Source organism: Peromyscus leucopus, chromosome 18, assembly GCF_004664715.2.
Source record: "Peromyscus leucopus breed LL Stock chromosome 18, UCI_PerLeu_2.1, whole genome shotgun sequence".
Lineage (NCBI taxonomy): Eukaryota > Metazoa > Chordata > Mammalia > Rodentia > Cricetidae > Peromyscus > Peromyscus leucopus.
In genome coordinates this window covers 36,306,366-36,330,730 of record NC_051078.1, presented here as the reverse complement: position 1 = coordinate 36,330,730, position 24,365 = coordinate 36,306,366, and the positions used below count along the sequence as shown (strand labels likewise).

General features: G+C 52.5%; 1 protein-coding gene across 2 annotated transcripts in view; it reads right to left on the bottom strand.

Moving 5' to 3' along the window:
- Positions 1-24,365, bottom strand: part of Elk3 (ETS transcription factor ELK3) — a 66,386-nt gene that overhangs the window by 8,602 nt on the left and 33,419 nt on the right. For both annotated transcript variants that reach the window (XM_028880235.2, XM_037196818.1), the window contains exon 3: positions 7,961-8,758. In XM_028880235.2, coding sequence (XP_028736068.1) covers positions 7,961-8,758 — 798 coding nt within the window. The remainder of the gene's footprint in view (positions 1-7,960; positions 8,759-24,365) is intronic.

Genomic DNA, 24,365 nt, shown 5'->3' with positions numbered 1-24,365 from the left:
TGGCAGGGTTGCTGGGAAGATAATACAATCCATCTGAAACTCTTAATCTATAATACAACCAACACACAGAAATATCAAGTCTAAGAGACTCAAGTCATGCCAAGTCCTAGTATTTTTGTGAACTAATGAATCAGTATTAACGATAAGATGTGCCTGACATACTCATTGAATGGGCTTTATCTATTCATGGGAGAAATTCTCAACTGTGTGGAGAAAAGTTCTGTGAAAGCCGCTGCAGGTGGGTTGGGCACCAGTCCACAGACTCGGGTGATCTGAGAACTAATTTACATGATACTCCAGAGCCAGGTTCGAACCACAGTGTGTCGAATTAACATTTAATACCCAATGTTAAGGCTTTTTGGTTTACCCTCAATGAAGACTTCTCCAAGTCTACACAGTCTTCTAAACCATACAGGACAGCTACATGTTTCTCACCCAAGGCCACAAACTCACACCTCTGGGCAATATGTAAAACAGAGGATTTCTGTTTCCATAGTCTACAATTTACATGCCCCTCTGGATTGGAGGTGTTTGCGCATTTGTTCCCAAGGAATACAGGATGTACTTAGACTGCAGGGGCCTTCTGTTTCTCATGGTAATACAGTTGAAATGTCTTCTATAATTTATGCAAATAAACGTTGTGAAATGACTTCATTCACTCCTCCTCCGATCGCTGCTCTCCCTGGAGATCCTGTGCCCTTAAAAGAAGAACTACTTGGGAACATTGAAGGGGAACTTGCTCAAGAGCCTTGCCTGGGTTATCTCAGGACATGGCAGACAGAGCCCTGCATCTCTGCCTGCCCTCCTGGAGGGAGAGAGTACCTGCAAAGAAGGACCTGGGGGGGGGGGGCTTGGGGAGAGGAGAGCTACAGGAAGAACCCATACTGCTTCTTCCGGTCCACCTGAGTATATCTGTCTTAACAAATGGCCATAGGAGTCCCTGACCCAAGTGAAAGCCCCCCAAGGTCAATGGGCACCCATTTACAAGGGAAAAGGGGTTCCCCACAAGGATCTCCTTCCTCTTCCTCACCATTCAGCTTCACTTAGACATGTGACCTCTCACCACAGAAGCTGGCCTCATCCAGATGTGTTGCACCTGTGTGTCCTGGTCCATGCTCCTTTGTCTGTGTCATATCCTTCAGCCATTTCTACCCGTCTCCCTCTGCCCATCAAAAAACCACGCCACCTTCTCAAAGTAGACCTCTGGCCTCTCCTCAAGCAAGTGGAATTTCTTCCCACAGCCATTGGGGCATTTCATTGTTTTCCTCCTCATTCCTCAGTCCCCACGTGCTTGATGAGCTGGAGGACTTTGCAGCACTGTGCTCTCCCACCGGAACACAGGACAAGTCTCACTTGGTACCAGTGGCTCCACCCAGCACTTCTCACCCCGCCCCCTGCCCTAAGCCCCTCCCTCCCAGGGGCGGGGCTTCGCTTCCCCTTCCTCAGCTTGATCCCTGTATCTTTCAGCCATTTTGGCCATGCTGGTCTCTTGGCCCAGGTCACCTCTCTTCATAGGCAGCTCCTCTCTTGCTCTCCCTCTCTCCTCGCATGGTCCAGTTTAGTCTGCTGACCATGTTCAGCCTGGACTCTTCCCTCTGCCTCCTTTCTCCCTCGTATCCTCAACAAAAATCTTCTCCATACTTGAGGGGTAGTCTGGCCTCATCCTCTTAATTCAGTTTTTTTCATTTAGCTTCTCTGCCTGGAATGACCTACATGTTCAAAATTGAACTCATCTTTCACACCCGCTGCTTCTTAAGACTTCCATTTCAGCAGGCAGTACCATCAGTCCTGTATCTCAATGTACACCCTGACTGACACGGGAAATATTTGCAGAAGCAAGAAAAACACAAGACATGATGTCTGCACACACGGCCCTTCCTTCAGCATCCAGTCAAGAAGGCACAAATACACTTTCTATCTCTTTGCTTCATCTGCATTCAAGACTCAGCCAGAACGTCACTCAACCAGTGATATCTACAACCTAGACCAGTCACCTGCCTCACACGCCCCCACCCCACCCCCCATCTATTCTGTACATATCTGCCAACTTAGTCACTCTGAAATACCATTCATTCAAAATCCATTCAGTTTCAGGACAAAAAAAAAAAGGCCTCCTTAGCCATAAATGCTACGTCCCCTAAAACCTAATACGTACCTCGTAAATTCCCTCTGTGAACCCTCCTCCTTGGCTTTATGTGTCCTGGGCTTATCATACAGAGGTTCCTAGATGACTCTCTCACCAACCTTCCCACACTCCGCTTCCCTCACTATCCAGCTTGGTTCCCATGGTTTTAACCGTCTCTCACATGTTGGTGACGCCTTAACTCTGTCCCCTGGTTCTCGGAGCGGGTACATCTTGACCTGAGTGTATCCTCTGATTTATCACAGTTCACACTTGATACCTTTTCTCTAATAGCTTCCTGTGGTCTTTGTGTTCAGCCTCCAGCTCTCTCCTACCCCTCCAGTCACCACGGCCTGTGGCCGGTACTCTCCAAATGTCTCCCAGATCCAGCTCCTCTGGCTGTGCCTGTCATAGCCTGACAGCTTCAATGTCCTTTCCTGGAGTGTTTATTACAAAGTATCCTACCTGGATACAGCGGCCCCTTCTAGATGTACGCCATCAGGGTCATTTCTCCAACACAGTTAATACCGTCGTCACTCAGACCCCTCCGGCTTCCTTCGCCGCCACCCCACCCCCCACTGCTGCCTTTACCTTTGAGGATACCTTCCCATCTGACTAAACTACAGCTCTTCCTGATACCCAGAGCTCTCCCACATCCTCGCCTCACGCTCTCCTCAGCCCACAGCACTCCCATCCTGTGTGCCGGAAAGGTTCCTACTGCTTCCTCCATGCCTGCCCCAAGTGTGACTACCCATCCCTTAGCAATTACGTCTCCATGTTCTTCTACTCCTCTGGGCAAATTAATCCCCTCTTCCTAAACATCCCCTTTGTGCCTCCCAGCTCTCAGGGGACTGTTCCACCCAGGCGTGTATCCCTAGCTCCAACCACAGCATCTTACACAGGGGTGGTGCTCCCCCTTCATGGTTAGGAACGGAGCCAAATCTTCTTCTTGTTCCCTGTGCTCTTCGGGTCTCCTCTGTAGGTCCTAACTCTCTCGTGTGTGTGTGTGTGTGTGTGGTGTGTGTGTGTGCATGCACATGTGTGCACTTCATCATGGCTAGGTGAAGAGGTTAATGCGGCACTCGTGACGCCGGCACAGGCTGATGACGTAATAAGACAGAATCCTTACACTAGGTCCCAAGGTTGTAAAACTAGTCACTTATGTCCTTTTTACGTCTTGCAAAATTAATGTTCAGTGGTTATTTATTTACTCTAATGAGGAATCTGTGTTCCACTTGGCTTATGCCTCTAGAAGCTGTTAATGTCCTGTCAACTCATGTCTCAGCCTCTTAGGCAGTTTTCGTGACCCTAAATTATATATCGGCCAATATTCTTGACCTTGTGAGCAGCATCTGTAAGCTCGTGAGAACGAGAACCGTGTCTCTCTGCTAACCCTGGGCAAGCAAGGAAGCATCTGGGTGTTCAGTGACCAGCTCCCTTCAAGCTGATTAAAAAGAGGAGGCATTCGCGACCTTACAGGATGCAGGATCTCCTCAGTGGCAAGTATCTGCGGACGTCTTGAGTGGGTGCTTGAGACAACAGGAAAGTCATTCAGACTTTAGGAAAAGTCAAGGAGGAACCCAGCACATGCACCTTAAAACCAATGCAGGCGGCAAACGGACTCCGTGATAGTAGCGCCCCAGTTAAACATTTTAGAAAAGTGGGGTCAGTGGTAAAGGCACTTGCCACCAGGCGGAAGTTCGATCTCTGGGTCTCACATCGTAAAAGGAAAGAACCACTCCTCCATGTTTGTCCTCTGAACTCCACATGTGCACTGTAGCACACACCCCGCCATCGCGTGCGTGCGTGCGTGCGTTCGTGTGTGTGTGTGTGTGTGTGTGTGTGTGAGTGTGTGTGTGTGTGTATCACTTTCAGAAGTGACAATCTCTAGAAAGCCACAAGGTTGTCTTAATTCAATAAAAACATAGTTTCAAAGACTTGAAAGAAGAGGACTGGAATCCCATAAGAGTTTGTGCGGCTCCGATCTGAAGGAAAGGGTTAAGGAGAATCTCACGCATGGGAAAGAAGTATTGAACACAGTGGAGAAGACAGATGAGAAGAAAGAGCCATGAGCCGTCAATGGCAGAGAAGGGAGGCACTCTCTTAGGGTGTTTATCGGGGGCAACCCACAACGCGGGAGCCAAGAACCTTCGCATCTACCTACCGCAGAGACCTCCTACAAGGAAGTTCTCCGCCTGTAGGAAAGGTCATGGTAAACAAAGCTGGAGGCTTGGCTGGGGAAGTGTTAACAGAGTAAGAAGGAAGTTGAACAACCCTTGAGAGAAGGGAGAGAGAAAAGACCCTGTTTCTCTTCTGAGGATGGTACAGGAGACAGGAGGGTGGAAAGCATCCCTAGAAGGGGGAGCCCGCAGGATGCCTGCACTCTGGTTGCTCCCCCTTGCTCCAGACTTCCCGCTTTCTGACTCCGGATCAAAGCCGTCTGGCCACCCCATAATAAAAGGAAGTCGAGTTTAGCATTTCAGACCTAGCAGGCTGTCTCCACTCAGTCAGCACTAATCCGGGGCGGCTGCTGAGCAAACACCCTGGGGCATGCATACTCAGACTCTGAGGGTGAATGCCTGCCCCGTGCTAGAACGGATCTGATTTCAGCATCTTGCACAGTGCAGGTGAGATAGATGAACGTGAGTCTTGGCATAAACGAGAAACGTAGTGCATCGGCCTTGGAGCCTGAGTTAACTTCGCCTCGGGGAGACAGGAGTAATGGGACATCGGCCTGCCAAGGTGTCTGGTTAGAGGCCAGGGGGGCTTCACATCCCAGCTCCTCCCCCTCTGCCTTCAATTTGGTAGCTTGTGCCAAGAGAGACAGTAAGCAGCCTTGCTTCTCGGGCGGGCGACATTCGGATAGGACCTCTGTGGCTGAGCTCTGACGCCTCCCATCTCTATACCTATTCGACTTTTTGTTTGAGTTTCTCAGTCCCTTGTTGGAGACGTTCTTGACTGTCTGCTCTGGCAACTGTTGTTTATTATAAACTTAAACCCCAGGGTGACACCCCCCGGCTCTCTATAGCTCCTGTTAGAGGCATCACAAGTGGTCCTGCCATGAGGTGGCCCCGGGGCACCGAGGGGTTGGCAGAATAATCAGGCTGGTTTTCTTCTCTGCACATCACGCGGGAGGTGAAAAGTTCAAATCTGGATTTGGCTCTAACGACGTGATGTGGACAAGGACGGTAATCACGTGATGCGGCTTGCGTCAAGGCTCCTCACTTTTAGGGGACTGGGTTAGTGCAGCACACGCTTCCTCTCTTGTAAAGAAAGTTTCCTCTCCGGGCAAAGGTTTAGAGGGTGTTCTCACAGGTGACCAAATGCCATGTGCCACTTCGCAAAGCCACCCCACAGGGGGTGAGGAGAAGTGCTAAGGTGGGCAAGGAAGCCCATGAGCCAGGGAGTAAACCCTCCCATAAGAAGGGTTCAACCGGATGTTGTTCATCCTGGTTCTGAACCCTGCCTGTCCTCCAAGAGGGAGAGCCGAGGGTGGGTGGGAGAGCTAAGGGTGGGTGGGTAAGCTCCTGGAGCAACCTGTTGGAGGGAGCTTCTCTACAAATCTAAATCTTACACCGACTTCAAGCACAGCCAGTCCTGAAGGACCTAAGGCTGGTCAGGATAAGCCAGAGAGGCCCGTCTGGTCCCAGATAAACCACCAAAGGCTGGGAGAAGGCAGGTGTGGCTGAGTTTTACCTTATCTCTGCCCTTCCCCCCATCTCTGTTGCCCACAACCACACCAGGAGCAGGGACCCACACTCCAGGAACATAAAGGAACCTCTGGTGACGTTTAGGTCCCGAGTCTCCACTGTGTCCCCAAGCACCCTCCTTCCATTTCAAACTCTTCTCTCATTCTGTCTCTGTGTCTGTCTGTCTGTCTCTGTCTGTCTCTCTTCTCTCTCTCTCTCTCTCTCTCCTCCCCCCCTCAGAAAGCCTGGGCCCATTTTTGAATGTTTTAGTACTCACTCAATGAAGGTGGAGACCCCTCAGCCTGACTCCCAGATGCCTGAGGCCCACAGGCCTCCGTTACAGAAGCCTAGCTTCCCTAAGCATTCTCTCCAGGCTCTAGGGCAAAGGTTCTATCTCCTGGGATTAATGCTTTGTCCACATGCTAGGATCCCTATCTCAGGTCAAGGTCCCCAGCCCTGCCTCCCTCAGTCCCTCTGAGAGGTCCACCCCACCAAGTTCAGAGCAGCTAGGCTCAAAGCCACACTAGAAATCGGATCGATTCTCCCCACCACCACCCCACCCCCCACCCCACCCCGAGATAGCCAGGGCTACTTCGCGCGCCGAGTAGGTGATCCAGGCTCACAGAGAACATAAACACTAAGACAAGAGGTGACCTGGCCTGGTTCCAGACCCACTCTCAACCTTACAGTCATAAACACGGAGGCCAGACTGTCCACCTGGTAGCTCTGATCCCTGACTCGCCTGAGCCTCAGCATGAGCTGCTACGTCGTCGTCGCCAGGCAGCCCTGCTTTGTTAGGGAATGCTAATCACAAGAGTCGTCCATCCGTCGTGTCCCCCCCCCTCAGTCATGAATGCCGCCACTGCCACTTCCCAAGAGCGAGCCGTCCTGTCACCCCTGCCTGGGAAGCCTTGCCAAGCAAAGTAGCAAAGACTTGCCGGCAGCTGGTCTGCAGAAACTGTGGTCTGCCCTCAGTCAGGGTCCAACAGCTGCTTGCCCAGCCCCACCCCCATCCCCATAGGATGGCAGCAGCGAGTGTGTGGCTTCTGAGTGGATGCTGGAGGCCGACAAAACAGGTCCAAAGTCATCCCTCCTACGTACAGCCATGGGACCGAGTTTAGGTACATCACCCCCGTACCCCGGGTCACCTCAGCTGGTCAGTGGCAATGACAACGGTATCCACACCAGGGGGCTGCTGTGGCATGGATGGCAAGGTGTGCCACCGGTGTGTGGCGAATCTCTGGCACATGCCAAGAGAATTGGGTGTCTACTGTTGGGGCTGATCAAGACCGCCATGACCATGCCAAGAGGCGGGGCCCAGAATTCTAGCCCTCCTACAATGTGATCCCACCTGGAGCCACAAGGCTCCAGGATGATGATGCCGGGCAGCCAGCTAGTTGGGGCAGGCTAGGTAAGGGCAGCATGGCCACCCTCCCAATGGACTGTCACTACACGGCGTCACTCGGAGAGCACTGTCCCTCTGTCCCACACCTAGGAAGCTGGGGAGGCAGAAGCAGATGCTAAGCCAATGCTAACCTCTACCACTACCACACTGTGGTCCGGGACCACCTCTTCTTTCTGTCCTGCAGCGGAACCACACACCACTATGGCACTGTGCCAGGAGGTGGGGGGCACCTTCTCCAGGGACTCACAGCAGCTAAGACCTTCACACTGTGTGAGCTGGCTCTCCTCTCCCCACGGAGCTTCCCCCCCCCCAGCATCCCTGCTTTTGGTGGGGACTTTCCTTCTGCGTGGAACCCTTGCTTTCTTGTTAAAGGTCAACATGACACACGCAGCTCCACACTGTTACCCGTGAACACGGATCTTCTTATCAGGACGCACGTGACTTCTACGTGCCTTCAGAAAATCACGCCATAAAAACTTCCCAAGGCCTAAAATGCCCCCCCCCAAAAAAGTGCAAATGTCCCCAGAGATCTCCCCACCCTCATCGCCTATGTGCATGATCCCTCTGAGGTTACTCTGAGTCACAAAGCGCAAATGTCCCCCGGTTGCCAGGACACCAAGCCTTTCCTCGGGTGCGCCTCTCAGTATACACAGTGACTCTGGGACACTGGCCAAGGGAGAACTCTTGAGGACTATGGGGGTGGCTCCTCCTTCTCCCCACGAGGACCCTGGGAAGAGTGTTTACCTGTGCCGTGAAAAAGGCTGGAGTGAGGGATCCTGAGGGGAGGGCTGGGCTGTTGAGGGCGATGGAGCCGATGTCGGTGCCGGAGAGCAACAACTGAGGTGCAGAGATTTCCAAGCCTTTGGGTTTTTTGCCTTTTGGGGGAAGAGACGGAGACTTGGTTTTGGAGCCCGATGACAGATTCAGGGGTTCCAGAGAATCCGAGTCATGGCAGGCTGCCTCGAGGAAGAGGCTTCTGTGTTCGGAAGGGAGGGGAGAGTTGGGGGACAGGGATGGGGACCGCGATGAGGAGGGTGACGCAGACGAGACGCTGGCAGCATTTGGCAACATTAAAGAGGAGATCTTGGCCGAGACAGACGAAGCCAGGAAAGCGGACGCTGCCGCGGCCTCGGATGTGGAAGGCAGGGACACCACAGGTCTGGTGATGTGCTTGTCGGTTTTATTGGTCACAAACCTGATCACAGTCCTGACTTCTTCCACAGGGGGGCTGTCGTCACCCGGCTCCTCCTCCAGCTTCTCCGTCTTGATGGCCTTGAAGGCCTCGGGAGGGTTCTGCAGGGAATTGATGGTGAAGGAGGAGTACAGGCCGGAGTGGATGTATTCGTTTCGGCTTGTGCTTTTGAGGGCGGACAAGCCATGCTTGTGGACCTCTCGGCCTTCGGGGGACACCTTACAGTCGCTGTCCTGCAGCAGGAGGCTCTCCCGGCTGATCTCCACCGCGTGAGGATCCATTTTTAGGATATCCGGGAAAGAGACGAACTTGTACACAAACTTCTGCCCAATCACTTTCTTGATGATGTTCTGTGAATACAAAAGCAGACACTTAAAATGGGTGAGCCGGAGACAAGGAAGGATGAAAGGTTGAAAGCCGAAGCCCCCAAAATATTCCTGATGTCCACAGGGTGGTTAAGAGGAGTGACGTCAGAGATGGAAGGTTCCATTTGCACTTTGGTCCTGCTGCCCAGGAGTGCTGTGCTCTCCAGCCTTTGGCCACTTTCTTATCTGTATTACTGGGACGATTTTGTAATAGCAAAAGCTACCCGCTGAGTTAGCAGGTATTGTGTGGCTGGGATGATTCACACCTCCGCTCACAGAATCTGCACAGTAACCCTACAAGCAGGGTTGGTCAGCCTTGTATTACAGTTAGGATGAAGGGTGAGGACCGCGTTTCAGATCGTCAGCGTCCACATAAACGCTGGCCAGGTGTGGTGGCCAGCACCCGGAATACAAGGGGTCTCCAGCGCAAAAGCTGGCTAGCGAGACTAGCCTGAATCCTCGAGCTCCATGTTCAGCCAGAGTTCCCGCCTCGGTAAGTGAAGTGGAGAGTAACCAAGGAAGACATCTAATGTCAACTCTGTGCCTGCACATACATGCATGTGCCTGCACCCACATACTATGTATGCCCAGGCATGCATGCACGCCACACATGCAAACACCAAAGGTTCTAAGAATTAGGAAATCAACTTTCAGCACTGCAGTGACTCATACAGCAAGAGAGAACTTCCTTCACCCTAAGACAGTACTGTCTTACCTGCCTCTGGGCGAGCGCAATGAAATTGTAACAGGAAAGGACTTTGCTACAAAGCGTCGGAGAAATGTGTGTTATGGCTACCCGGCAACACAACATTCTTTTCAGTCCCGCAGCCTTTTCTGGGAAGAGAGCCACTGGAGGGAAACGAATTGCCTACTTTTGGATATTTATGGCATTCCTTTCATAGTCTTGGTTGCTAGTGTCTACATTCGGGCTCTTCAGTCCCTCTAACATTAGGATGTAAATGAAAGAAATGAAAATCACTGTCAGGGCCCAAGTTTTCCCAGCCCATGAGAAAGTAGTGGCGACATTTCTTTTAGTTTGCGTTTTACTCATGGAAGTGCTCGACTCCAGAGATCCGCTGTTCTGTCAAGGCTGGACCGCGCAACGAGTGGATATGGAAGCACGTTCTTCATGAAGCAAGCCGAAACCGCAGTTCCGTGTCTGTCTGGCAAACGCTGGCTGCGGGTCTCGCCCCGTGGTTGACTCTTAAGTCCTGGGTACTCCAGGGAAAAAAAGATGGCTTCCCTCTGGTTCAAACAGCCAGCATTATTCTATGGAGAAAGGACCCTGAAGGTTTCCTTAAAAGCCCTTCCTCCTCAGCCATGTGAGATAAATCATCTGAGGAAGAAGCGCTCTACTGACTGGGTCACAAGTGCAGCTACCTGGTGTATAAATCCCACAGCAGCGCACAAGGAGGGAGGAAGGTGGCATCCTTCCCCTGCCAGAACATGGGAATGGAGCCACAGGCCCAGACTGCCAATATCTTCTGGCGCTAAAGCCAGAACCTGTCCACATTTCCACACAGGGGTGCGGGGGAGCCCAGTACCCCAATAGAGAGATCTCCATGCATTCTGACCCTCCTTGGGTGGTCATGGCTCGTTCTAAGTATGAGCATGTTAGCTTTTTGCCTGCTAGGTTTCCTTTTTTTTTTTTCCACCCTTTCAACAAGAGAGAAGGGTCCCTTTGCCTGGCACTGAGATGTTCAAGAAGAAATTCCCTGGGGCAGGATTTTACAGGAGGCGTGCAAGGTCCCTATGCAGGAAATCCCAAACACATGAGCCCCAGAGGGAGACCTTGCCCGGCACAGCACACAGATGCTCCCTTGCCGTGGGACAGGTCAGATGAGCATCAACGTAGAACAGTCCCATGGCTGGTGTGCTGGTGCTCTGGCCAGCAACTCCCTACCACCCCAACCCCCCAATCCTGTGACTCTGGCTGACCTCACTCCCACGTCTCACGCCGGCAAATCTTCAGAGGAATGGGGGGAACACAAAGATTCCACTAGCTGCTTGGACGAGGGACATCTCTACTGAGAACTGCACCAGGCTGGATAGAGGCCATGCCAGGAAACCCCCCCCCCAAGAAAAGATTAAATAGGGGAGTCCTGAGCCTGCCTGACCCAAGTCAGGTGAACAGCGTGGGGATTACGTCTGGATAAAGTTGTTTCCTAAGAAGAATGTGGAGAGCCTACTGTGCGTGCTCCTTAGAAGACAGTGGGCATGATCTGCGGCTCCATGGCAACATCCTCATTTGCTAAATGCAGAGAAAAGGTGGAAACAAGGGCTGGGCGTGGCTGGAGGAGGGGACTCAATGGGTAAAGGGCCTGGTGTGTAAGCATAAGGACCAGAGTTCAGATCCCCAGCACCCATGTGAAAAGCCAGGCATGGTGGCACATGCCTGTGACCCCAGGACCGAGGGGAGGTCACAGAAAAAAATCACTGGGGGCTCACTGGCCAGCCAGTCTAGCCAAATGGGGGAGTTACAGGTTCTGAGAGAGACGGTGTCTCAAAAAAAATTAGGTGGGGAGCTATTGAAGAAGATGAAGAAGACATCTGAATCAGCCTCTGGCTTCCTCATGCACACACACACACACACACACACACACACACGCACGCACGCACGCACGCACGCACGCACGCACGCACACACAACCAGAAAAGTGGTAATGGGGTGGGGGGCTGTGTGGACTGCTGGTCTGGAAGCCTCCCAGTAGGGCATTAGAAAGGCTTTTGAGGAAAGTTCACCAGCACTGGGGGGAGACGGGACAAGACGCCACAAGGAGGAAGGAGGAAGTGTGACTGCAGGGAAGAGCGAGGATGGCGCCACCTCTTTAAAGACCAGCTGGCAAGGTGGATGCCATCTGGCTCCTTAGCCACAGAGAAGGCTGAGAATGACCCAAGGCGAGGATGGGGAAGGAAGGGCAGGGGCCAAGCATCAGAGAGAGGCTTCCCAGCCTGCCAGGGGCTCAACATCTCCCACCGCGGAAACTAGCAAGGAAAATCAAGTCGGCACCCACAGCTAGAGCGTGAGAAGTATGGTGGGCTAGGGAGGCAGTTAAAGCAACTTGTCTTCCAGGGCAGATCCCCAGAATAGGAGAGACCCTAGCTGCAGACCTCTCTGCTGTTCCGGAAGAAGATTTCCTACCAAGTCGGCTGGGCAAACACAGTGTAGCAGCAATAGTGGCTGAGGTCTGCTAAGCATGCATTTGCTGGGCACTGCCTGAGAACTCGAAGCTATTAACTCGTTTAGTCTTCCATGAGATTATTACCCCATACGACAGATGAAGAAACTGAGGTTCATGGACTATAAATCACACACCATCAGAAACTCGTACTTGGAAGCATCTGGCTCCTGAGCTCTCGGCCAGAATAGAAGGTGATTTACGTCAGCCAAAGCAGAGCAGCGCTTGGGTAGGGCTCTTATTATGGTAAGTGATGGAGACATTCTGGAGAGGTCCGCTTTTCACCCCTTGAGTACCAGACTCAAGTATTTGTTACTCCCTGTTGCCTGGCAACCCAACAAACGCCGATGCGTGTCCAGTTGAGCCAAGGGACTTTCTGTGGCTTGAGAGAGACAGTTTGATACATCTGCCTCCTTTCTATGTGGGGAACGAGCCACGGTATCATCATCTCCCATGAAATGTGGAATGTGACTCATAGCCAGAGCCGACTCGGCGCCCTTTCTGGTGAGCCCCAGGCAGCAGGGACAAGGTCAAGGCCAACTGCAGAGAAAGGGAGACAAGATTCCCCTACAGCCGACCCACAACTGCGATACCCAGAAAAGGAAGGCTGGGCTTGGAAATGACTCCTCCGTGGAGTTTGGTCATTCAGGAAATGACACCTGAGGTGTGGCCGGTTTGACAGGTAAAGGCACAAGGTGTCAGAGCAGAGACGCCTCTCCCAGCTCACTTCCTCAGCAACACACTGGCCTCCGCTTCCCCCAGAACTGTCTGCAGCCCTGACAGGTCACGCTCGGACTCACCTTTGAGAATGAGTGTGTCCATAACTCTGCTTAAATATGTGGTGGGTGTGAACACGGCCTTCTCTCTTTGAAGAGGACAGGACTGTGTAAATCATCCCAAATACAGTCATCTCATACCTCACTGTCTGTGGGGGTGGGGGTGGCGGTTAGCCTCGGGACCCTGCGTCTGCTCAAGTCTCTTACACAAAGTGACACAGGACTCCCAGACAGACTGTGCACACCCTCCCATATACTTTACACAATCTCCGTATTCTATCTCCTAACCTGATGTCAATGTTATGTACATGGTCAGTATACCGAATACTGGCAAGGACAGACGTGTATGTGTGCGGGGCAGGCACATCTTTTCAAATCTTCTCCACTCTGTTTCGGCTGGATTCTCAAAATCACGTCTACGTGTAGTGGACAAGATGAGAATTTTCCTGAACTTTTACAACTTAGGGCATGTGCACACATACTGTCTACTAAGTGTGCACACACAGAGAGATGCTTCTGGGGTGGAACTTACGTTCCTAGTTCTATCGGGATAATATTCAAATAAGCTCACTAAGCATTCGCCGAAGTGCATGAATTTGACTCTAGAGAGCGATGACCCTCGCATGAAGCCAGAGGTCACTGACACTTTCACACACATATCTCATACATATACATGCCTACATGTGCTTTGCTCCACAGCACTTTTATAATTATATATTTTTATTATTTGACGGTCTCATACATGTATCTGACGAACTTTAGTTCATCTCTTTCCCTATGACCCTGTTATCTCCCCTCCACCCACTTTCTCATCCCGTGTGTGTGTGTGTGTGTGTGTGTGTGTGTGTGTGTGTGCGTGTGTGATCGCCTGAGTCTACTGAGTTTAACAGGGTTGCCTGCATAAGCCGTAGGAGGGAGGTCAGTGACTGGGCAGCGTCCCAGCGGCTGTAGTTACTGAAGAAAGCGACACCCTTTTCCCCAGCCAATGGCAACTGAACAGTCCCTCAGGGCGGGGTCAGGCCCCATGATCCTTTTCCCTTCCATGATGAAAGGCTGACGGGTCGAGTCTTGTACAGGTTGGCTGCAGTGAGTTCTTGGAGTGCATCAGCCATGTCCAGGAGACTCTTTGGCTACGTCTGGCTCTTACAGCCTCTCCGCCCCCTCTTCCACGATCCCCAACGTCTCACAGTGCAGCTCTGGCTGCTCTGGAACTCACTCTGTAGACCATGCTGGCCTGGAACTCAAGAGAGGACCCACCTGTCTCTCTGCCTCTTGAGTGCTGGGATGAAAGGCGTGCGCCACCACGCCCAGCACCCCCATGGCATTTTTTAAGCTAAAAATCTACACAGATACGGTCTACGGTCACCATATGCACATCCCTACAATGTTACACCTTTGAGAGCTTCATCGTCTTCTGTTTCATCCGTTTGTTGGCTCAGGAGGCTCAGTGTGTGTGTGTGTGTGTGTGTGTGTGTGTGTGTGTGTGTGTGTGTGTGTGTGTGTGTGTAACATGCTTTACAGGTCTGGCACCTCAATGTTGATCTAAAGGCATGGGTCAGGCTTTGGTGTGTTCAGACTTGTGATCCAACCAGTTTCCTCAACAGGGTTTCTCATCCTGCTTCCTGGCTGCGCTCCCTTGACGCTCTATCTTCTGTGGGCTCCCTGCAATTGCAGCCTCCTGCCCTCTGACCTTGCCACTCCCCCCCCCCCCCCCCCCCCCGCACCCTGGGCTCAGCCCTGACTAAGGTCAGCCGCTCCCTGGCACAGCCAAGAGGGAGAAGTTGTACAGAAACTTCCTCCACCAGCTGGGACTTTTCTCAGGCTCGTGCGTGTGGGGAGCGCAGCTGGGGAAGGGGACAGACGACAGAGTTGGGCCTTTCCCGTAAGTATCTACTTGATACGACCGCCCGGCTGCTGCTTGGATTAAGTTGGAGCGCCACCCAGTCTCATTCTCCTACCCACATGCTTTGACATCCTCAACTGTAGCATGGGACGGACCCATCCACCTAACGCTTGTAGCCAAATACCCAATAGAAGCCCCAAACGTGTATTGGCCCTAGCATCGCCATCCTTATTTTCCACGCCCATTTAGTCAATATTAATCTATCTGTGCTACCTGCTCTTAGCCTGGATGACAGGTCAACAGTCAAAACGAACCTCTTGGGAGGCTGTGTGTATTCTCCTTGCTTTATCCACAGTTCTGTGGCCCACGGTCCAGCAGACAGATTGCATCCGGTTTCTATACCTCAACCAAGCAGGGGAAACATGCTGTTTTACTTAGTTGGATTCAGACAAGAAAGAGATGTGCGCAGTACATCACGCTGAACACAAGCCGTAATGTGACGTTCACCATGATATGAAAATCTCACACGATCCAATGAATTCTAGGGGTTGGGGGGGGGGGAGGCGAGAGCAGTTGGCCATCAGGGAGCCACTGCTAAATTGAGGACTCGTGGGATGCCCAGGGATGGGGATCACAGCCTACAGCAGAGACGCTGCACATCAGGTCCCCGTGTGGACGTACAGACAAGAGCCAGACACCCAGGAGATGCCAACTGCTCCTGAAGCCTCTTGAGGCAGGAAATGTGCTGCCAGACAAGAAGGCCCAGCCTGGCTTCTTGACAGTGGCTGTGGCTCCAATGGGAGACCCCTGGAGGCTGCTGACCCTGGGGGCCTGTCACTCAGGTCCCTGGCAGTGGGACCCAGGAGCTTGAGTGCCAGCGGACGCGGGATGGTGGATTTCTGTGGGGGCACGTTCTCACAGTAGATGCTCTGTGTGAAATGAGCTGTGGGAAAGAAGGGTAAGGGGACAGACCCAGCCAGCACACGTGCAGGCCACCACCCACCCTGAACACAGCCACCTGACAAGGTGCACGTGACCCGGCTGCTTTAAAGATGAAGTCAAGTCACTGCTCTTGGGTGGTCGTGGAGGTTTCATCCAGTTTTCCACCACAGAGAGGGGAATTAAATAGTGGGGCAGCCATAGAGTGGACTGTCATGCCACTATTTCAGACAACAACAGTGTGCTTGCTCCCTTGTATCTATCTTTACATATCACTTAAGTGAAAAATTACAGTACCCATGGGAGGTTTCATCATTTCAGTGAATTGATGTTAATATGTATATATATATATGTTATATATATATATGTTATATATGCACATACATATGCATGCATGCTTATAGGAGAAAGAAATTAATCTTAGAAGATGGATAACGTAATGTAACAGTGATTATAATATTCTTTTTTCCATCTGCGTTTTCTACATGACATGTATCTAGTATATGTTGCTTGTCAAACTGAGCCCGCGTCACATGGCTTGTAACCGTACCTGACGTCTAAACTGGGTCGTATTCACAGCTAGGCCTGAGACGTTTCTGCTCAACGACCACACCCGCTTCCAGAAGGCAGCTGCCCTGGGTTCACAGGCTGCTACTAATGTTAAACCACTGCATTCCGGAGCAGCGGTGGGCTTTTGTTGACAGGGGCCTAGGAACTGGCTCCTGGGTGCAGAAGCAAGGTCCTTGCTGAAGAGAGGTTCCTTCTTCCTCCCTGTGGGGAGGCGCACTCTCCGTAGCCACAAACAGAACCGTTTCTGCCCATCCCCGGGGCATGGAGGCACCTGCTTTCGTAAGATCCCCTGGCATGAAGCACTGGGACCCAGTAATCCCATCCTTGACTAGCTATCAACAACCAACCAAGGAGTGGTATACTACCTAAGGAGAGTAACAGAAAACTAACTTCTAGTACACGTGGCTTGGTGGGCCTTCGTGGCCAGCGGTTCCCACAGTTAAAGCTAGCACTGACGAACCAAACATTGCATGAAATAACACTGGCATAGCCAGACCCGGGTTCAAATCCCAGCCTCTCTACTTGGTAGAGCCCGGAAACATTAGTCAACCTCCATAGGCCTCCGTTTGCCTTAAAATAGGAAGAAAAAAAAAATAGCTCATGGGTTTGCTCTTAGAAGCCCGTAGGTGTCAGTACCCTGATCACAGAGTCCTTGAAACACGACTGTGCACAGCTGAATTCTGCCTGGCCAACAGTGGCCGTGGTACCACACTTTTATTATTCTGCGGTGGGGCAACCAGAATGCCTTAGATGGCACCTCACTCGAAAGCCTGTGAGGGAGCCTCACCCACCCAAATGCCCATTTCACAGATGAGGAACCCGGCGCTTTGCCCTGAGTTCCCACAGTCCAGCAGCAGGGGTGGCGTGTCTCCAAGTTACCGGCTTCCCAGCCAACACCCCACGTAAGTGTATCACCTGATTCATGTACAGACTGGAGGCTGACTCACTCTGCTGAAGTATCCTCTCTCCAAAGTTAGAACACCGTGCCTACGGGAGCCACGCTCCACGTTCCCTGTCCTTAACCAGCAAACCTGCCCACAAAACCCCAAGAGACTTTCCTCTGGAAATGCCCAGGCTCCGAGAAAACCAGAAGGAGTCCCGGAAGCCTCCAAGTGTTAGGTCGGTGGGAAGTACAGGCCCTGACTCGGCTCAGCCTGGGGCCTATGGACTGCCAGGGCCCTAAGCAGTTGCTTAGCTTTATTAAGATCAGCTATCCATTTGTTTTAGGCAAGGTCCCCTCACATTTGCCCCCAAGGAGCATGTAACAGTGGCTCCTTGACCCCATCCACCCGAGCTGCTTCTAACTAGGCAGCCTCCTCTACCCCCACAGTGTGGTGGGTGAATGGTATTCCCCTGAGAACTCATGCCTACTCAGAACCTTAGACGGCAACCTTATTTGGCAATAAGGTCTCTGCTGATGAACCTGGACAAGGGGGTCAAGACTCAGGGTCAGCAGGAAGTGCTGTGACTAGTGTCCTATAAGAGGACAGCGAGGGACACTTGGGAAGGACGCCCGCGTCAAGTCAGAGGCAGACAATGGAGGGCACAGCTATGGAGCGCCAAGGAATGCTGGGAACTGCCAGGGCTGGAAGAGGTGGGGGGGGGTCTTCCCTGAAACCAGCCAAGAGTCCAGCTGAAACCTAACTTTAGACTTTTGGCTTCCTAGTGGGGGGCAGGAAAGTTCTGCTGCTTTGAGCTACCAAGTTGGGGGGAATATCTGTTACAGCAGCCTTGAGGGGCTTCTTAAATTACCTGTGCTCAGCAGAGCCACTGACTCCGTGGAGTGCCCAGCCTACGTCTTTCACGCTGGATGCTGGTCTAGGCACCAGGCTAGGCAGAGCTGGGACACCCTTTGTCTAGATCTTACATCTGGAGCGTGGGCACGCATGCGTGTCCGCACACCATCACACACTTCTAAGAATAACACACCCTAACTTTGGCTCGGAGTTGGCCTGCTCCGCCAGCTCCCGGCTGGGAGATTTATTTTTTTTCTTCTGGTTTGGGTTAAGGTTTCTTTATTTTTCTGGCATTAGTAAACTGCCGTGTGAATCAGCTCGCCCCATGCCGCGACGTAACGTTGGGAGGGCTCCTCAGACTCACTGCCTGAGCCACCGGGACACCCCGAGGACCCCTCTTCCCGTTGGTCCGGCAGGACACCCCTCCCTGGGAGACGCAAGCTGAATGCTGAGGGCATCTTTCTCCCATGCTCTCTCTGCAGCTGCTTCTTGCTAGGTTCAGCCCTAACTCCACCCTGGCTCCTTTAAACACCCCTCTAAGGGTGTCGTCTGTCCTGAAAAATAAATGGAACCGTGACTGCTCGGCCAGCAGAGCCCTTCCCTGGCTGGGCTGGGGACCCGCTACAACGGTTCTCCATTTTGAGTTGGACAGCTCTAATGAGACAGTTGGCATGGGGACCTCAGGGCCACAGGTGGACAGAAGTACACCCTTACCCCCAGCTTTGACAGATTTTGGACACTCCATGCTGGAGACAGAGCCTTGGCACTGGCCTGGTTTGCTTTTTTTTTTGTCTATTTGACACAAGCTAGAGTCATCTGGAAAAGGAGCCTCGATTGAGAAAAACCTCCATCAGACTGCCTGTGGGGCGTTTTCTTGATTGATGATTGACGTGGGAGGGCCCCGCCCACTGTGGGTGGTGCCACCCTTGGGCAGGTGGTCGTGAGCAGCCGGATAAGACAGCAAGACAGTGAGCAGCACTCCTCCATGGTCTATGCATCAGCTCCTGCCTCCAGGGTCCTGCCCTGACTTCCCCTCGTGATAGAAATACATCGTTTTCCTCCCCAAGCTGCTTTTGATGCATGGCGCTTTATCACGGGAACAGAAAGCTAACTAAGGCAAGCACCAAACAAAAGAGGCGTTTAAAAGAAAACTAAGAATACTTTGCGTTGAGGCTCCTCATTGGTTAGAGGTCCAGCAGGCGGGGTGAGGCGGTTTCTTCGGTTCTTACCCGGGGGCTGACATTTCACAATGACAGATTTCCCCCGATGCTGTGGAAGAGGCCAGCTCACTCCTCACTCACACTTCTCCGGTGACAGGAAGCCACCACAGCCCACACTGTGGAGATGATGGCAAATTAGGGGGGAAAAAAAAAACAGGCGGGGGCCCAAATAAAGTGGATGCAGTGATGGGCGAGGGAAGGGAGCCCGGGACAGGACAGCCAAGCACAGGCTGCTGAGGAACAGTCAGAAGTTCAGCTGGAGAGGTGGCCTGGGGCAGACAGGCCAGGTGAGCCTGGGGCTCATGGTGAGGCCCAGAGGGAGGAAGGTTCAAAACCGGTAGAGTGAGGCCAGATGGTAAAGAGAGGAGTGTGGGGATTTCCCAGGGCCATTGGGTGGCCAGGGAGGTAAGAAGGCAGACGGGTAAGGAATGCCAGCATGGCTTCCTGCACACCACACCACACACACACACACACACACACACACACACACACACACAAGACAGGGTCTCATTATGCAGCTTTGGCTGGCCTGGGACTCATGATGTCCGCTAGACTGGCTTTAAACTAATGTCTGCCTCTACTCCCTGTACACTGGGTAAGAGTGTGCATTACTATGTCTGGCTTCATAATTTCTTGTATTGTTTTTGAAGACTTATTTATTTTGATTTTATGTGCAGGGGTATTTTTTTTTTTACCTGCCTGTATGCACGGGCACCACGTGAGTGCCTAGTGTCCACAGAGACCAGACGAGGGTCTCAGATGCCCTGAGACTGAAGTTATAGATGGCTGTGAGCCCCCCATCTGGACGCTGGAAACCAATCCTGGGTCCTCTGGAAGAGCACCAAGTGGTCTTAGCCACAGGGCCATCTCCCCAGCCCTCATCCTGGCTCCTTAAGGAAGCATGTTCTAGAAGCAGGAGTTCTCTGGGACTTCCAACCCCACAACCCCTCCCTTTCTCAGCTCGCTCAGGGCACCCTAGCACTCAGCACTCACGGCTCAGAGCAGTCTTTCCATTGGCCACTTGATCAGTCAATGTCGGGACCTCTCTGTCTCTCGGCCAGGCCCAGATCAGCCACAGGAAGGATGGGAAGACTCCAGCCTGGGCCCCCAGCAACCTGCACCTGTGTGACCCGCAAGTACCCGTATCCCAACTCCGGCCTCGAGGCTAAAACTTACAGGCTGAATGCCTGACCCTAAGCAACTACTTCATCTTGGGTGCGCGCTACTCAAACCTCCCCCCTAGACTCAGTATCTCCATCTCTAGAATGGGTCCATCACGGGCCACAAGGCCGAATGCCTTGGGAGTCAGACAATGGTTAGTGATGTGCGATGCCTAGCACAGAGCCTGGCACAGCATGCCCGCCCCCACACGTGAGCTTCCCTCCTGGTATTACCATCTGGGGTAGGAGCTGAGCCTGTGAGAAAAGTGGGGGGAGAGCCCGCCCAGAGGAGCAGCTGGTGACTGGTGGGTGGTGGGAGGTGCGATGTGAATGTTAGCATTTGTTTTTTTGTTTTTTGTTTTTTGGGGTTTTTTTTTTTTTGGCCAGTTTGTCTACACAATCCCTAAATTTCCCTGCAGCTAAGAGCCCGGAGCAGGAATGCTGGTGCCTGCCAAGGGGGACTCGGTGTGGGCTAGGGCAAGTGCCTGGTGAGGCAGTTTGGCAAGGCTGTGCGAGCCTCTAGCAGCTGAGTCGTCCCCCGCTCCGTCCCCACCCCTCCCCTGCAGCCACCGCCCGCCCCTGCAGCCGCTGCCACCGCCCTCCACATGCTAACTGTACTCTCAAGACCGGCTTCTCATCCTGTTTCTTAGCAACCGCCCTATTTGGGGGAATGTGGACTGCCACAGGACACCGGCTTGGAAGCACGGGCAAGGCAGAAAGCACCCCCAAATTTGAACGCGTGGTATCCGGTCTCTTGCACGCCCACCGCCTGCCTTCTCATGCCGGCTGCCATCTCGGGGTGGGGGGGGTGGGGGTGGGGAGCAAGGTGACCAGCTTGGAAGTCCTCCAAAAAGGAGCTCAGCTGCACACAGGTCTCCAGGCAGCTTCCAGGGCCAAATTCATGCAGGGGAGCCCTGGTTACCCTCCTTGGCCCCTGGACAAAAGCCAAGGTGCCATCTGCTGTGCCCCCCACCATCGGAGCAGCTGACGTGGTGCGAAGCGGGGGGGAGGCACCCAGCAAGGCTCTCAGGCTCCCCGATACTCAGGCCTAGGGCCAGGCAGGAAGGATCTCAACCATACGCAGAACGCCATCACAACAGCCCAGACAGGCATTCTAGAAAGTTCCAGGAGAGGAACACTCGCGGGACTGAAGATATATCCATCCTTTTGTCTTCTCAAAATTTGTTTTTTTGGGGGTCTTAAAGGATTCCACCAGAGCCAAGCTTTCCGGCACAGGCAGCTGACTTCAGATACAGGCTATTAATACTAACATTTTCTCGTCATGATTGAACACCCCATTTAAAATAAATTACCCAATTAAGCTAAGAAGGTGATGCATCCGACTTCCTGGGATCTGTTGCCAGTGGCTCTTGCCCTGACTGCTCCCCCTAATTTCCTTCCAATTAGGTGAAGATCACTCGGTGCCCTGTGAGGATCGGCTGGGACGTTGCTGTGGAGACCAGAGGGCGGTTCAGCCTATCACCATTTGCATCTATGGATGAGACAGGAGCTGGCAGAGTTTCCCATCTCCCCCTGGGATGAACCTTCTCTGCCAACAACAACAGACAAAAGGTCTGTTGGACGGGGAAGGATAAGGGATTGAGTAAGCTTCCGGGTCTTCTCGCGGAGCAACCCGAGGTGGATGGCATCAGCTTCCCATGAGCAGCTGCACCCACGAGGGTGCCGGGCAGTGTGTCTCTCGCTTCCCCTGCCCCTGTGTGCTGGAGACCAGGGCTGCAGGCCCTGGTTCTGATGTCATGACGAGGCCATTTCACCCAGTGTGGAAAATGCCTCCTCAGGAAATGGCCAGAAAAGATCAGAGCCGAGTGTCAAACCACCAACGCCAAGGAGCACAGGAGAAGATGAGGATTTTGTTTGTTTGTTTGTTTGTTTTTGTTTTGTTTTTGAGACAGGGTTTCTCTGTGTAGTTTTGTGCCTTTCCTGGAACTCACTTTGTAGACCAGGCTGGCCTTGAACTCACAGAGATCTGCCTGCCTCTGCCTCCCGAGTGCTGGGATTAAAATCGTGCACCACCACTGCCGCCCGGCCAGATGAGGATTTTTATTTCTAAAATGCAAATCGAATCATGGCTCCTTCTTGGTTTCCATCCTTTACTGGCTCTCATCAGAAAGTACCAAGAGCAACCTGAGATGCCCCATGCTTCTCTCCCCTGCCTCATCTCAACTTCATACCCTGAATAAATACTCTGCACTAGGAAAGATCAAACATACGCGCTTCCCACCTTCCCACATGCTGTTCCCTGCTTAGTCTTCTTCTCCCAGCCTGGCACCAGCTGGACTCGGGTTCAGCCCAGGAGCCTTAGGTCAAATATCTTGACCCCCCAGAAGTCTTCCCTCCATCCCTACTTCCCTACCCCCCTCTTCTGGAAGGCCTGGCGCCACATCTATGCTAGCACTTTTTACAATTTTGGGGGGTGGGGTGGGGATGATTTGGTTGTCTCTGTCCCCAGTCCCATAGCTGCTGAACCATGTAAGTGCAGGGAGGGACATTTTCAAAGAAAGAGCTGAGGGACTTGGGAGCCTGAAAACAGAGGTAGTAGAGAAGGATGTAACTGTCAATGCAAAGGAGTCATTAAAGAGTGAATGAACGGAGCTTGGGAGGTGGCTCAGTGGTTAAGAGCACTGGCTGCTCTTCCAGAGGTCCTGAGTTCAATTCCCAGCACCATAAGGCAGCTCACAACCACCTGAAACTCCAGTCCTGGGGATCTAGTGCCCTCTTGTGGCCTCCCTGGGGACCAGGCATGCATGTGGCTCACAGATATACATGCACATCAAACACCTATACACATGAAATAAATGAATTTTTTTTGTAATTAATTAATTTATTTACATCCTGGTCACAGTTTCCCCTCTTTCTTCTCCCCCCAGTCCCCACGCACGCATGCACCCCTTCGTCCCAACCCCCACATCCACTCCTCCTCCATTTCTGCTCAGGAAAGGGCAGGCATCCCATGGATCTCAACAAAACATAGTGTATCTAGTTGCAGTGAGACTAACTAAGCTCCTCCCCATGTATTAAGGCTGGGCAAGGCGACCCGGTACGAGGAGGAAATAAATTAATGTTCTAAGTAAATGTGGGCAACACACCCCTTGGTCTACAGGGGAAGCGGTTACAGACATTAACTGTCCGTCAGTCCTTCCCTCCTCTGCCCTAAGATGAAAGATTTTAAACCAAATGTGAATGAAGGAGTGGAGGAAACAGTTAGCTTGTGAACAAAATCTCCAAAAGGCATCCCTATAATTACATCATCCCGTCTACCTTCTGGAAGCATTGGTTTAAAACTAAGGTTGGGGGAGCCTACTGAAACTTTCCACTCGGCAGTCTGTAGCTGTATGGGGCAGCTCACCCAGGGCTAACACAACACCTGGGAAAGCAGGCCGTCTGTCAGAAGAGGGTGAGTGCCACTCAGTGCCTTGCTCAGGTCGCTGCCACCTCGACCTTCCCCTGCCCAGGGCTCAGACAGTGTTCTCTCAATGCCTGAGAGCTCCTTAGGCTGGCCAGAGGCCGCTCAGCCCTCACCCACCTACCCTACCCCAAACCCCCTTCCTCCTGAAATCAAAGCATGGACTGAGTGACCTCCTTCCTAGAACGCAAGTGGGGCCTGCTCAGTTGCCTCTTCCAAAGCTTTGGGGAGGCCTAGGGGTTCTTTGTTGGAGGTCATCGTTGCAAACCCTGACACTCACCCCCCCGACACACCAGATTTTCCTAAAATAATGGGTATGTGCATGAGGAAACCCATAGATAGGCAGGTGGAGGCTGTGGCCACCCCAGAACTTGAGCCCTCAGGAGCAGCTTACATCTCAGCCCCAGTCACCTCTTCAAGCCCTTGGTGTCAGAGATCAGGGACCTTTTAAGTCCCAGCGACTCCGAGGCTCCCAAGGCAGGGCTCAGCTCCCTCATCTCTGGCCTGGCCTGGGTGACGGCTGATGGTGGGCACATTGACATGCATGCTGTTTAATCTAGACGTCACAGAATCTAGCATTATATTTGTTGTGGGCTACGTGGCTAGACTCAACCTCCCCAGCAAATAGTAACAGTAACGTGGGGTTCGTGGAGGAAGACATTTATATAAATCGGCCTCTGTTACCTAACGCACTAAGATTCACAAACACGGGCGGTGACATGGCATGCCCTTCCGAGCATGTACA